The 15,134-nt window shown below is 38.7% G+C and overlaps 2 protein-coding genes and 1 long non-coding RNA gene across 4 annotated transcripts in view; 2 read left to right on the top strand and 1 right to left on the bottom strand.

The window, feature by feature from the left end:
• Positions 1 to 15,134, bottom strand: part of LOC102224173 (contactin-associated protein-like 5) — a 200,423-nt gene that overhangs the window by 28,608 nt on the left and 156,681 nt on the right. For both annotated transcript variants that reach the window (XM_023336600.1, XM_023336601.1), the window contains exons 18-19: positions 13,212 to 13,451; positions 1,850 to 2,071 (exon numbers count right to left, since the gene is read on the bottom strand). In XM_023336600.1, the coding sequence (XP_023192368.1) occupies positions 1,850 to 2,071; positions 13,212 to 13,451 (462 nt within the window). The remainder of the gene's footprint in view (positions 1 to 1,849; positions 2,072 to 13,211; positions 13,452 to 15,134) is intronic.
• On the top strand, positions 7,161 to 8,644 carry LOC111609273 (piggyBac transposable element-derived protein 3-like). Its single transcript, XM_023336602.1, has 2 exons — positions 7,161 to 7,495; positions 7,604 to 8,644. The coding sequence occupies exons 1-2, from the start codon at positions 7,303 to 7,305 to the stop codon at positions 8,080 to 8,082; spliced, it is 672 nt and encodes a 223-aa protein (XP_023192370.1). The 5' UTR covers positions 7,161 to 7,302; the 3' UTR covers positions 8,083 to 8,644.
• LOC111609274 lies at positions 10,100 to 10,698 on the top strand. Its single transcript, XR_002753028.1, has 3 exons — positions 10,100 to 10,247; positions 10,331 to 10,443; positions 10,516 to 10,698. It is a non-coding gene; the product is annotated as an uncharacterized LOC111609274 (long non-coding RNA).

The following is a 15,134-nucleotide window of genomic DNA, read 5'->3' as shown; positions in this document are numbered from 1 at the left end:
CATGAGTGTTGACAATCAGCAGTGGTCTGTGTTGATTATGCGTTATTAGTGTAAAGTATAGATGGATAAAATGAGAAAAAATGACAAGAGTTAGAAGGGAAGGATTAGGAGGGAAGCAACAGTTATGGATCTGTAATTTTGATCCCCAATATGGACGTTTCTGGTTGTGGTCTAATGTTTGTCTGACCCACACCACCCTGGCCAGATCCGGTATTCTTTGGATCTTTGTTGAAATTAAGAAATATGTAGCCGCCTTTGGCATCATTTTTCAATTGATTAACGGAAGACGTGACAGCTGATACCTTCCACTCTTCCTGAACTCATTAGACATCTACTGTAAGTACACCAACATGGCAACCACTGAATTTAATGTTTCAGCTCCACTTCCACTTGCTCAGATGTGTTAGTGTAACTGCTTTGCCTCTTGCAGTCTCTGTTAGACTTTAGATATTGACTAGAGAAGCACCAAGTTAGTTCAGTCCGTTTACCATGAGCAGATTTACTACCCAATGTCTACCAGTTAAGAAAATATAAAATCTGTATATACCATTTCTAAAATCATATTCTTCCGCTTGGTAAAAAAATATCAATCTTCTCTGAGAAAATATTCAATACATTTGTTTTTTCTGTTTCATGTAGGAAATTATTATAAACTTGTTGGAATTGTAATTCAGTGGAAAAAGATGAGGAAGGACAACTTGGGACTAGCTTTATCACTAACTAACAGGACACAGGTAACTTTCTCTGCAGGGTCAGGTCAAGTTCTGAGTGGAAGTTACCCAGTTTGGTAACCAAAATGTACAGTCTTCCCTGTATCAATAGAAACTCTTGAGCAGTGATGCATGTTTACTCAATTAAGCAGCCCTCTGTGCAAGATTCAGGTGTGTAGAGCAGATGATCCGTGTCAGCAAGCTGTCAAATTATTTCACTGTGGTGACGCTTATTGGGTTACAATCTGTTGTGTATGTGCACTGGCAATGCACTCTGAGAAGTCACACAGTTTTAATTCTCCTTCTCCCATATGACATCTGAGTTGATAGCTCACTCTGTCAGGTGTATTTGTGTGTATATAAAGTGGGGAACTGAACAGAGATAAAGAGTTTTATCAGAATCAGAAAACATGTTACTACCATCTCTGAACAGGACCAGATTAGTAAATACATGAAGTACTACTGACAGCATCCAAAGCACCTATATCACTCAGTAAGGATATACTAAATAATTTTTAAAGAAAATTCTGAAAGAACACCCTCTACATTCTGAGACATCCCTTCCACAGGTCACTTAACATCTTGCCACCTGGCAAAGTATTGGATGCTTTACCTAAGAACAGAAGGGTTTTATTCCATTGATATTAGGGCTACAAACACAATGTGTTCCCAGCAACAGTCACTGCAGATTGCTGTTTACCACCCTGAAAACTCAGTCAGGAGTAACCTTACTCTCCAGAATGATTAAAAAATTGGGCAAATAATAAAAAAACATAATGCTCTGGTGCAGAGCGCTCATTAAATATTTCCTGTTTTTCATAAGATTACTGTGGGTAAAAACCCAGCAGGTTCTGCGAGACTCAGACCTGCTGAAGTTGTGCATTAAACATCCAAATCCAACAATCCCTTCTGGGAACTTTTTTGTGTTTTCAGAGAGATTATTTAGATGTGTCTGTATCATTTTGGATTATGAAGAAAAAATGAAACACAGACAGATAAACACAAATATAGACATTGTCCAGACTTTAAATCTGTAAGATATAGCACTGCCAAACTGTCATTTTCACTTTTTCATACGCCATAGTTCATTGCTATTATTTATCTCAGATGTAAATTTGTTTCTTTATATCCATTCTTACCATTTCTGGCCAGGATGGTTGTAATGTACTGCTGAGTGAAGGTGCTGACGGTCAGCAGCATGGCCGGCCTCTGGGAGGTAACGAAACTGAAGGCCATGTCCTCTCTGGCCCTGCTCTCGGTGAATGCACTAGAAGCTTGAGAGCTTCTGTTCTGCATCACTGAGAAGGGCTCCTGGAAGGTGTAGGTCACTGAAGAATCTCTGTCAAAGGACACAGACACCTCTGCAGGGACACAAGAAGAAAAACCTCAGCAATGTTATCAGCACAGAGTTCAAAAGTCTAGGTTAATTTGCACCTACAGTTGAAATAAAAAACAACAGGCCATTTAAATTACATCAAAGGATAAATCAACAGACCCCAAACAACAAATTTCTTGAAAGACATAGTGCTATAAAAACAAAGCACACAATGACTGGAGGGAATTTCACAATCTTAAAATAGCCAACATTAGTGTCCATCGTGCAGAGCCTGGTTACATCCAAAAGAGTTGCCGTATTTCATGTCTCATCACTTGGGGCAATTTATCAGACGGATCTCTCTGAGGGCCCAGAAGCCTTTACACAGCTTCTTTCTCCCTCATCCAGTGCTACTTTCTGAGACCTACAAACAACTTTGATGTGTAAAATTGGCACAGTTCTAGAGCCTGTCCTCCCAGACAAGCATGGCACGTTAAAACAAGCCTTGAAAGTAGAGCATGCAGGATCAGCCTTCCTTGTGTTGATGTTATATAACCACTGTGATGGAGGGTTGAAAAACAGAGGAAACCCAAAGTTCTCCTAAAACTTTATGATTCCACACATATAAGAGAGTTTCTTCAAACAGATGATAATGAGGACTTCGCCACAGAGCCATTGTGCTGCACTAAAATAAGCAGGTACTGCTGCAGAGTGACTGATTTCTTTTGTTTTTCAAGCATAAGATCAAATGCCATCTTCAAATCCAAGTATTTTCTCCAGAATAAAGGATGGTGGGGGTGAGTAGGAGTGAGAGTATGGTGGTACACTCTGCTCACAGCTGTCTTTACATTGCTGCAACAACATATTTGCATTGAGAGTGGCTGGGTAGTGCCATAGTCCCTGCTGCCAGCACACAGCGGTAAAATGGATAAAGATGAGGCGACTGCGTCCCCATTGCACATCACTGATGGCTGCCACAGCTGTACACACACCACTACCCTTACATACACACAAAACTACTGAAACAAAATGAAGAAAGGGGGATTTTACCGCAACCGCAGCTCTGATGTCTGATGTATGCGTGTGTGCGGGTGTGTGTGCGTGTGCAAAATAATAAGGAAAGCTCAGTAAAATAAAAGCATACAGTGACTTGAGATCACTTTTAAGAATCAAATTTTTAAAGGTCATTACCCTTTGAATGTCTTCATTCAATATTAGTTTGCTTGATTTAAAGTAAATTAAAAATAGTTCACTTATGACACAGTAGTACTGTCATGGATTCTTAAAAAAAAAAAACAGGGCAACTGTGGCTACAATACAGTAGCTTGCCATCATCATGATGATGACAGGTTTCATTATAAAGCATCTTTGAGTGTCTTCAAAAGCACTACATAATTCTGATATAATTTAATTTCAAGTTTAAATTGGTACTGTCAATCCATTAAAAAATGTAATCAGATTAACCACATTGGCACTGTGATTAATCATGATTAATTGCTGTGCCTAACTTTGCAAGCTTGAAATACAAATGAGCACACAGCTGTGCAAGCCCCTCCTGCTTCACTCCGACCAATTCAAATGCAAACAATTCTAAAACATTTTTGTCAATCAAGTAATGTAGTCTCCCTGTACGCTACAGCAACTAAGGTAAATTTACTCCACTACACATACAAACAAGTAATACCAAACTTGTTAAGAGGTCAACTGAGAGATGAAAGACAGTTCATTTTCTAGATCTTGGTACCCCACCCCTTTATGACGTCATCCTGGGCAATTTTCAGCCCCTGAATCAGATTGCCCATGAAGTCCATATCAAAAACCACCACTGTATGAACGTTTTCTAAAAATGTTTCATGGTCTCAAATCAAACATGTAACGTAACGTAATGTAATATTAAGTTTTTATTAATAATAGTAATATTAACAGATTGAATAGCATGACTTAACGTGTTAACACTGACAACCCTAGTTTAATATAATATTAATCTGTTATGATATGATTAAAATATCTGTAATCTAAAAATATCTGTGTAGTTTAGTATTTATTGTACAGATGCAGAAAAGTATTAATCTAGGAGTCATTCATATCTGGCTTCCTGTAACCAGCCATCATAGTATTTCACCAGCATTTCAGATGAATTTCAGATGATTGCTGTAAGGACAGAAAGAAAGGAAAAACTGAAATCTGATTAGAGCTTTGGGAAGTGTTATTCCCAATGCCACACAATGGTGTGATACAATAGTGATTCCAAGTGCAATTGTGGTTTAGCTGGTCACTGTGGTTTTTTCAGCCCCTGAATCAGAGTTGTGAATGAACATTTCCTGTCTTCCATTCTTCAGCTGGAGTTCCATGATGAGATGCAACAAATCAACAAATCTTCTGTACACACTAGGAACTGATCCTACACTGTAAAAAAAGTCAGTAAATTTACGGTAAAAAACTGTAAAAAACCAACAGTGTTTGACCGTCGTATCCAAAAACATGGCATTACCGTAGAAATTACATGGAACTACCGTAAGTCGAAACTGCAAAGAAAGTCAGTAAATTTACGGTAAGAAATTGTAAAATGCCAGCAGTTACTGACCAGAATATTCACAGCATTATACTGCCGTAGAAAATACATGGCATTATCATAACTGAATAAACATATATCCTAAATAATTGTGACAGTCACGAATGTAGAAAATACAGAAATATAGTGTAAAAATATAAGTAATTGTAAAGTTCTTAAAAAATTGTAATATTGCCAGCAGTTAATTACCCTAAACTTAACAGTAGCAATCAGCCAAAATTACAAATTTTGCTGATGTTTAGATCTACAATGTAAAAGCGTAAACAAGACTGCAAAATAATTTTTTACAAAGAACAGAATGCTGGTGTGATATTTTGGTTTCTTTTTTAATAATGCCTTTAATACACCAAACTGAAATCTCAGCAGTAGACCAGGCATCGATCTGGCGATCCACCGATTGCAAAGCAAACTCCTACAGCCAACGCCACCATCATTTATGAGAGCATTTGATCATTAACATTAAGAGAACTGTATGTTAGCCCCTCTTGCTTGAATGAAGCTGAAGTTGGTTTCCAATTGCTGCTTCCAATTTGGGAAATGGCTAAAGGGCAATTCCACCTAATTTTTCACTGCAATCAGCATCTTTAATTTACTCTAGCTAAAAAACTACAACACCTAGACTCTTCAAATCTGGACTAGATTATTCTCAACTCATATCAGAATATTTAAAACCAAGTGTGGGATTTGTAAAACCTTTATCTGATTTGTGAAACTTCAATAAAGAACAATTCTAGTGTTATCCAAAATCATACAAGTTGTAAAGTCACCCATCATTGAAGTTTCACAAATCCCACACTTGGTTTTGAATATTGTGCTATTAGTAGAGAATAGTCTAGAGCAGGGGTCCCCAAACTTTTTCCTGCGAGGGCCACATAGCTGTTCCTTTCTCTGCTCGGGGGCCGGTCTTAGTTTTTGGAGAAAGATACCTTAGAAACTTATTGTCGGCGGGGGGGGGGGGGGGGGGGGGGGTGTTTTGTTTTTGAAACTGTCGACGGGGGGGGGGGGGGGGGGGGGGGGGGGGGGGGGGGGGGTTGCTGACTACGACACATTCGCGGTCGCTTTTAGATAGATTTTTACCCAGAATGGAAATGGAAAAAACCGTGAGTGAAACGGTGACTGGGACTGACTAGTATATATTTGAGGGAAAGTTAGTTTAACATCTGCTCAAGAGCCCCCTGGTGGTTGAAGAGAAATCCACAAACCAGAAAATACAATATATGAAAAAATACACTGAATGCTCTCTGGTATGAGGAGGCGGGCCAGATCCGGCATTGCCAGACCAAATGACGCAGGCCGTAGTTTGGGGACCCCTGGTCTAGAGAGTTTTTCATTTTGTAATTGTGATAAATAGTAGGGTTTACAGTAAATGGAGACTGTTATTTGTCATGTAAACAAATAATTATCTAGTTTGCATTGCTGCTTGATCCTTCAGCATCAGCAGCAAGATTCTTTTAACTCTGTTCCTGTAGTGGTGTCCTGAACTCAACACAGTAAAGTCACTGTGCTAACTAAGGTTGCTAACTAGGGTGCTGAGAGCCCAGTAGGCCTGGTCCTTGTCAAGATGCTGCTACTGTCTTTGAAATCAAATTTCTGCTATTTTTGCACGTTCAGGAGGAGAAGGGCAACACATCACAGGTGAGTCCCTTTCACGGTTTCAACTGAAGTTAGCTAACTTTAACCAACTGACAAAGAAATGTGTAGTTTCTGAGCCATGCTGTTTATGTACATGCACTGCAGCTAGATATTTTTACTATATGGAACATTTAATCTTCACAGATGCAACACTTCCATTAATGTTTCTGTAGGAACGGCTGCATAGATTATATTTCTGGTCTACTTCAGACTACATGTGCTTAAAGTTATTGTTAATGGCAGAAGCAACTTTTTCCAAGTTTGGTTCAATAATTAATTTGAATTACTTTGAGTGTGAAATGTTCATGCATGCAAGTTAAATCTCTGAAGAACATGTTAGCTTTTGTTTCAATACTTTGGTAATACTTAGAAGTATAAAGCTTGGCATCAGAGATATTATTTAATATTTTCCTTTGACCTCTTGACTCTCACACCCAAAATACTTGCACTAAAGTCACTGGGTCCATGACAGTTGAAGGATTTGAAGATAAGAGAATTTAAATATTAATATTTTACAGCTTTTCTCAGTTTGGGTGCATCTCTCAGAACAGAATTGAAATTCTTAAAACTACCTGTTCAATCTTCAAATTACTGTGTCACTTCTGCACATCAAAAAAATTAGTTTTGCAAGTTTTGCTTTTGTACATCATGTAGCTGGTTATGTACACTTCTATGCTTTTATAATTGTAATTTGCTTTTATCGTCTTGATCAAAATATGTTAACCCTCCTGTTGTCCTCGGGTCAAAATGACCCGCCACTGTGTTAAACCCCCCCCCCCCCAAACAATCCCCTAAATGTAATTTTTTTAACTTGAGATTTTAAGACTTTTCCTAGATTGGCCCAGACAATAGAAAAAGTTCAGTGTTGCTTTTATTCTCATTTCCATGTAAGCTGTACAAAAAAAGGTACAAAGATGGTCTTCAGGTCAAAATGACCCGTGAGGCAAATGGAGTTGAAATCAAGGTCACAGAGTTATTTACAAACCATAAAATGTTACAAAGTTTTAGTTGTGTCTCAGATCAATCAGTAGCAGAAGTGAGCAGAGAGTGGAAGGCCAATTTTCCGAGCCACAATGCCAGTCAAACTCTTTCACACCTACTCAAGACTGATGCGATTTGATGACCGTGAATCAAGACCAGCAAGACGTATGACAGACAAACTTGCAGCCATAAGAGAGGTATGGGACAAGTGGGTGGAGCGGTTGCCCTACCTCTACAATCCAGAGCCTGATGTAACAGTGGATGAGCAACTGGTTCCATTTAGAGGTAATCTGTTTTCATATTTGTAATAAAAGTGATTTTCACTATTGATTTCTTTGACTGTTTTCTGTGACACTGATACTAATCACTGATGCTAATGTCTTTTGTCCAAAGGTTGTTGTCCTTTCCGGCAGTATATGCCCAGCAAGCCAGCAAAATATGGGATCAAGTCATGGGTGGCTTCTGAATCAAGCTATGCTTGGAAAATGCAAGTCTATACTGGGAAGTCAACCAGTGGATGCCCAGAGAAGAACCAGGGGTTGCGAGTTGTGCTTGATGTGACAGAGGGACTGAGGGGTCACAATGTGACATGTGACAATTTCTTCAACTCTTATGAACTCGGACAGCAGCTCCTGAAGAGGAAGATCACCATGGTTGGTACAGTTCAAAAGAACAAGCCTGAGCTCCCACCTGCACTGCTTGGGTCAAAGGAGAGAGAGGTCTTCTCCTCAAAGTTTGCCTTCACACCCACCACCACTCTAGTTTCCTACCTCCCAAAGAAAAACAAGAATGTAGTTCTTCTGAGCACACTGCACAAAGACGGCGACATTAGTGACCGTGAGGACAGGAAGCCAATCATCATCCTGGAATAAAACCGAAACAAAGGAGGTGTGGACAACCTAGATAAGGTGATTGGAGCATATAGCTGCAGAAGAATGACTGCCCGCTGGCCCCTGGTCATCTTCCACAACATCATTGATGTGTCCTCCTACAATGCCTTTGTGATTTGGATAGAGATCAACCCAACCTGGATGTCTCATAAGCACAACAAGAAGAGGGTGTTCCTGGAGCAGCTAGGAAAGGCACTTGTAACTCCACTCATTGAAAGAAGGAAGCATGTCCCCCACACAGAAGCCTCAGCAGCAGTTGTGAAAGCTATTCAGAGTGCAGCAGCTCCTGATCAACCTGAGGATCCATCTACCACAGCCACTTCCTCAGCTAAGCCAAGTAAGAGGAAGAGATGTCAGTTCTGCCCTCAGACTGTAAAACACATACTGTGTGCTGCAGGTGTAAGAAATATATCTGCAAAGGCTGTGCACTTGCATACTGCCCTACATGTGCCAATTAGTTGAATGGGTTATGTTATTTTTCATATTTTTGTATTGTACATCCTCTTGTTCACTGGAGAAAAGTAAAAGAAAATTAGTCACTGTGATGAATAAAAATGCATTCGAAACTCATTTTGCACATTTTTTTTCTTAAGCTATAGAAATTCAAGTGGAGAGGGAAAAGTCAAGTATTCACACATTTTGTGGTGAGTGACAATATACAAGATAGAATTTGGTGTTTAAAATTCAATTAAGCTGCTTATATTGGGGGTTTATTGAAGACGGGTCATTTTGACCCGGAGGATAAAGGGTGTATACAGAAAATGAGGACAACAGGACAACAACGTGTCTGTGTTGAATTCTCAACTTCCAAAATAGCATCAGTTCATTGTGTAAGTCTTAACATGCATAAGTCTTAAAGTTGTCATAATGTGAATCATATATTAATTAATTTATATTCTATTATTTTCTAAATCTGTCCTGAATTGGTAAATTGCTCCCAAGTGAGTCCTGAGTTTCTCTAACAGGTCAGTGTATGAACCATTAGCTCAACCAACGATCAACCAGTTTTCTGAAACAGATTGGAGGTGCATCTTGTGAACCATCAGTTGGCAACATTATGCTCTATATAGTCAGAACACAACACAATGTTACATGTCTGAGAACTGATGAACAAGTATCTGGGCAGAGTGAACAGCCAGAGAGAAGAAGAGGAGTGAGGCTGAGGAGGAAATAGTTGGGAGGAAAGCAGAAGAAGAGTCAGAAGAGGCTGAGGACATCTGCCAGTTTCCATCAGTCCAACATCAGGACATGGCTGAGACCCACAACATGATGCTGATGGAGGTCCTCCCACCCTACTGTTCATTCCTTAACCCCACTGAGGAAAAAAGATTCCTCAGTGGAGTTAAGGAACAAAGTGACTATGGAAATTAAAATGTAATGTAATTTCTACAGCACTGTACAGTTTTCCTTGAGGAGATTGTCCTGTGGCTCCTTTTCTACTTTTTTTGTTCTCTGCATTTCTGTCTTTTTCTTTCTGAATCACCATGGCATGGTCCATGAATAAATTATAGCAAAAGCGTAAATCAGTGTTTCTCAATCCTGGTCTTCAGCGTCACCCTGTCCTGCAGGTTTAGGTATTTCCCTTCTGCCACACACCTGAATTGTATCTCTGGATGATTAACAAGCTTCTGCAGTACTTGATTGTCATCCAATCATTTGAATCAGCTGTTCTGGAGTAGAGGCACATCTAAAACATGCAGAGCAGGGGGGCGTTGAGGACCAGGGTTGAGAAACACTGGCGTAAATGATCCTTTTGTAGTCTCTTCTCATGACTAATCGATTTGACTGTCTTATCTGTACATAGAGAGACTATAACTTATTATTTTGAGTCACTGATATGTTAACAGACAGGATTTTAAGAGCTGAACTAAGGATTTTGAAAGCAAACAAATGCTATTTTTCCTGTTTCTACAAATTGTTTTGAGAAATGCGCTTACTGTTTTGTAAATGCCAACAATGACTCGAGAAATGCACCAAAAGTGACTGAGAAAAACTAACCTAGCATAAATTGTCTCAGCTGTATCAATTTGTTTGCCTGTATGAAAAGTGTTCACATTTACAGCTTTGTTTCTGCTAGCTTGCAGGAAATGTAACTTACATAAATGGTTGAAGACAACCTATTGGCCTTCATGAGACTCAGATAAATGGTGAGTATCTATTTCATAAATTGCCTAAAACAGTTATATTTGTTTTTATTTGTTTTTTGTTTGTGTATTTTGTCTGGTTGCAGACCAGAGGATCACACCTGTTGACAACAAACAAAGGTTTAACTACTGAATTTTCAGTCAGAAATGATCACACCACCTGGTTGAAGTACCTGTGTCCATATGCAAGTCAACAAAGGTGAAACAAACATTTAAGCGAATAAGATGTTCATGTAGTGCATCTTTCTAACTTTTTCTTTTTGTTTTCCAGCAGAGAGGAAACACCCGATTGACAACATGCGAGTCTCAATTTCAACCTGTGACTGGGAAGACTACAACCATCCTGAGCAACGTCTGATCTCAGCGACTTGTGACTCTCAACCCAGAACAAGAATCCTTTTATCACCATTTTGTCTTCTACAATATGTTATCTCTTATGTGGACACATACTGTTTGTTTTGTTTTTGTTTTCCAGATCTCAGTAATACCGTGAGGAAACTGGACATAAAATAGAATCAGTTCTTTTTTTAACTTGACTTTTTAAATAGAAATTGTTTCTTTAAGTGGATTACTCGTAATCTGTATTTTTGTTTAATTAGAAATTATTTTCTTTATAACTTTCTGTATAGAAATGCTTGACAAGTTACACTTCCTTGGTTGTTGTACTATAATTTGTATGGTAAAATTCTGGTAGGAACAGAGACCAGTAATTTACCATAAGTTTTTTTTGGGGGGGAGGGTTTACAATAAAATGTCAATATATCATACAGTCTGGATGTGTTTTTCACTCATGTAGATATTATGCCTCAGTCAGCATGACCGTATTTACTACGGCAAAACCACATTTTATTTTTTTTAAAATATTTTAGGAAGTACGGTATTTTACCGTATATTAAAAATACGGTAAAATCCTGCATGTACAAAATACGGTGAAAAACTGGCAGCTGTGGTTGCCAGAATTTTACCGTATATTAAAAATACGGTAAAATCCTGCATTTACAAAATACGGTGACAAACTGGCAGCTGTGGTTGCCAGAATTTTACCGTATATTAAAAATACGGTAAAATCCTGCATTTAGCAAATACGGTAAAAAACTGGCAGCTGTGGTTGCCAGAATTTTACCGTATTTCAAAAATACGGTAAAATCCTGCATTTAGCAAATACGGTAAAAAACTGGCAGCTGTGGTTGCCAGAATTTTACCGTATTTTAGAATTACGGTAAAAAACTGGCAGCTTTGGTTGCCAGAATTTTACCGTATTTTAGAAATACGGTAAAAAACTGGCAGTTTTGGTTGCCAGACTTTTACCGTATAAAGACGGTAAACTTCTGGCAACTCAGCTGCCAGTTTTATACCGTAAAATGAGGCCGTTTTTTTTTACAGTGTACAGCTGGGAGTCTTATTTTGGGTTTTAATGATTCTGTCTCATTCACACAGATGAAAATGAGCTTACTTAAGCTAACTTGGGCAAATTTATATTGTATGATGTTGATTAATGTGCACCACCCCCTGACTCAAACTTATCTCAATAAAATAAATGATTGTCTGATTGTAAGCCAAACAGCTAGAGTAGCAGCAGTCCATAAACAAATACATCCTTGTATTACCTCAGCTGGGTCCAACAGAACCAGCTGGTGAGGTTTGTCTACAGCCTGTGTTGATGAGGAAGGTGTTCAGGTGACTCAATACTTCATTTGCTCTGTTCAATGTTGACTGCTTTGTTCACTAGTGAAATAGTTTGGCTGTGCCTGTTTTTAGATCTACATAGATTGCCCCACAGAAAGGCACAATTCCATCTGCTGTGCTGGTGAATTTTGACCACACACTCCCTGCCTATTAAATAGTTTTTTATGACTAATTCAGTGTACCCTGAGGAGGGTGAGTACAATGAAGAACCAAAGGAAATTATACATACTAGATTTCTCTAAAAATACCATCTAGATCTAAATACATTTTAATGGTATGCTCAAATTTAATGCAAAACGATCAATGGTGCTTCATTTTCATTACTGCATTAATCAATAATCACCATTGTCTTTCCCTTATCAGACGAGGTAACAGAAAGACTCAAACAACCCTCTCTGTAATGACACTCTCTAGATTACCAGGAGGGGTCCCAATGCATCCCAACAGGAAAACCATTGGTCATTTATAATCAAGAAAATGCCATCCTATATTCTACATATCAAAATAAGTTTTTGAAGTGCACTAATCAGATTTCTGTATCTGTATCTTCCTTCTTCTGGTTTGTGCGAAGGTCTGATCTTTAGTATATTTAGAAAGACATTTAAAAGCATCATATCTTAGTGATTAACAGAGCTGTAAACAGGTTTTGGCATGGATTTCCTAAACAGAATGTAAAGTTTTGGGCTAAAATTGTTCATACCACAAGCAGGTTTTTTTTTGTTTGTTTTACAAAATTGATACTCTCTTTGATGCCATCGCCCTGATCTTCTGTTCCCTCCAAAAGGAAAGAGAATAAGGTTCTAATTTACTTCTTTTTATGACTCTGTATTATAAAAATGGAGGTAGAAGCAGGTTTTTGAAAAAAGCTGAAGCTCCTGCTGTTTTCAGATCTCGGTTCATAAGCAGCAGTAAACAGTGGAACTGTGCAGAGTGGTTCGCCACAGCTTCAGGCGGAGTTTTCATCTGTGTTCTCACAGAGTGTTCACTTTCTTTCTTTGTCACTTGGTCAGATTGCAGGTTGCTCAGCCTACTCCTCTCCAGTCTGTGCAGGCTGTGCCCATACTGCAGGAGATAATTTGTTCTAATGCATTTTAAATGCCTTCACACGCTGCAGTAGGGACAGGTATTAATTGTCTCTTGCATTGCTCGTATTCCTATTGGTTCTCTGTAATGGAATAACCTTGACAGTGATTGATTTTCTGTTTGCTACAATCAACCTTAATTGATTAAAAGAATTACACTGTGTATCTTTTGTTTACACACTCACAGAGTGGGACTCACCTTGGTTGCAGGTGGCTCCTCCATATGCAGACTGTGAGCAGTCGCAGATGTAACCGTTGCTCTTCTCGACGCAGCGGCCTCGGTTGTGACAAAGATTGCTGGAGCCGCTGCAGTACCCTGGACAGCCAGAGCTCACCCCAGGGGTCATTTTAGCCCTCTCCTCCAGGTCAAAGGTCATGCCGTTGACCATAAGAGACCTGATGCAGCCCAAGAAGCCTCTCTGCTGGGACGCTGTTCCCCCTGAAAACATATTACCATTTAGATGACAAAAATGATTCTGCAGTAACTTTATAGCTATGGCTATTTATAAAGCTTCCATACCATAAACAACCAGTATGAAACTAGAGAAACATTTTAGGCATTTAAGGAAAAAAACCTCATCTAGACTAATGGTACAGACTATTTTCCTTCATCAGTTTTAGAGAGAAACTCAAACTGTACTTCTTCACTCCAGGTTTTCCCTCCCAGAGATGGAAGACTGATGACTTTGGATGGAAAATAAATCATACAGTTGTGATAGTAATTTATCTGAGAGAGGGAAAAAAAATTACAAACCTAAAGGCATAATCTCCTTTCACAATCCCTTAAGGCTGATAAATGAAGCTTGTTAAATGCTGTATTGTTTCAGATGAAGAGAAGCTCTGCCTGTATTTGCAGCATGCATTCATTATACATTCCCTCATCTGAATTCAAACTCTTTCAAGTAGAATCCTACCTACCAGTGTTACAGGTTGTGCTGCAGTGTGTCTGTGCTGTTTTTAGTGCTATTAACCCTTCTCCCCACTGAGGTCCCTGTAGCAGAATTCTTATTACAGCATGACCCACAGTTGTCATTTTTCACGGGCTGAATGGATAAAAAGGCTTCTGATACTACTGAGAGACAAATGGATGTTTTGTTTCATTTCTCTTGCATCAAATCTACGGAGTTTGATGCAACTGTTGGGAATTTTTAGAACATTTAAGTCTCAGCTGTTTCGGTGACTCGTATAAACCTTTTGTCCTCTTCATCACCATTTTTATTGTACAAACACATGAAAAAATAACATGTACTTTCATAGACTATTATGAATTTGCTAAAAACTCTGTGATGGTTAACAAGATATGCGTTTATCCAAAAATATGGATAATGCCATTTTGGGAATAGAATTTTAGGTTGGGTGCAGACCCAACCTAAAAATTTGACTTGATATACAATCAAAGCCCCACAAAAACAAATAAAGAAAAAGGAAACATAACAAAGAAAAAATGTCCCAGCTTTCTGCGCCACTTCTCATGAATGTGTTTCGGAGCAGCTGTTGGGGTCAGCAGCTGCAGGAAAAGACTGGTACAGCTAAGTTAACAATGTTGATACATTTTGACACCAATAAAGTACCTTAAATGTGTTGTACTCTTTTCTGTGGTCTGATGAAAGTCAAAAGTATTCTAAAGTATTCTTCACTACTATCCAAACATAAATTAACAGAAATAAATGAAAAACACAATTGTAAAATTTTCATCCATCTGAATGAAGACGTATCTTTTTAAAACACATCCTCTTTACTTTTGGTATGGACAATGATTTATAAAAGGTAAGCAAACATTCTTGGATAGCTCAAGATGAAAGTGTAATATGAAACAAATGATATGATTCTTTCTTGCCGAGGCTGTTAGTCCCTCTGTATGGGATGAGCAGCCCACTCAGCAGCTCATCTTTACATTGTTGTTGCTGCTCCCTCTCACATGTCCTGACAACAGTAATCACATTCTGGTCATCACTGCCTACCAAATCTCGATATAGTCCCTTGTGGTATATCCAGAATTACAGCTACTGTATTAATCATTCTCCCATACTTGATAGTGGAAAGCCACTTTGCTATGTGTTTGCCTCCAGGCCTGTTATTCACCTTGCTACAAAGTCTTAAATCTTAAGTATGTGTTCATCTG

This window comes from Xiphophorus maculatus, chromosome 7, assembly GCF_002775205.1.
Source record: "Xiphophorus maculatus strain JP 163 A chromosome 7, X_maculatus-5.0-male, whole genome shotgun sequence".
Classification (NCBI taxonomy): Eukaryota; Metazoa; Chordata; class Actinopteri; order Cyprinodontiformes; family Poeciliidae; genus Xiphophorus; species Xiphophorus maculatus.
This window is presented reverse-complemented; position numbering and strand designations above follow the sequence as displayed.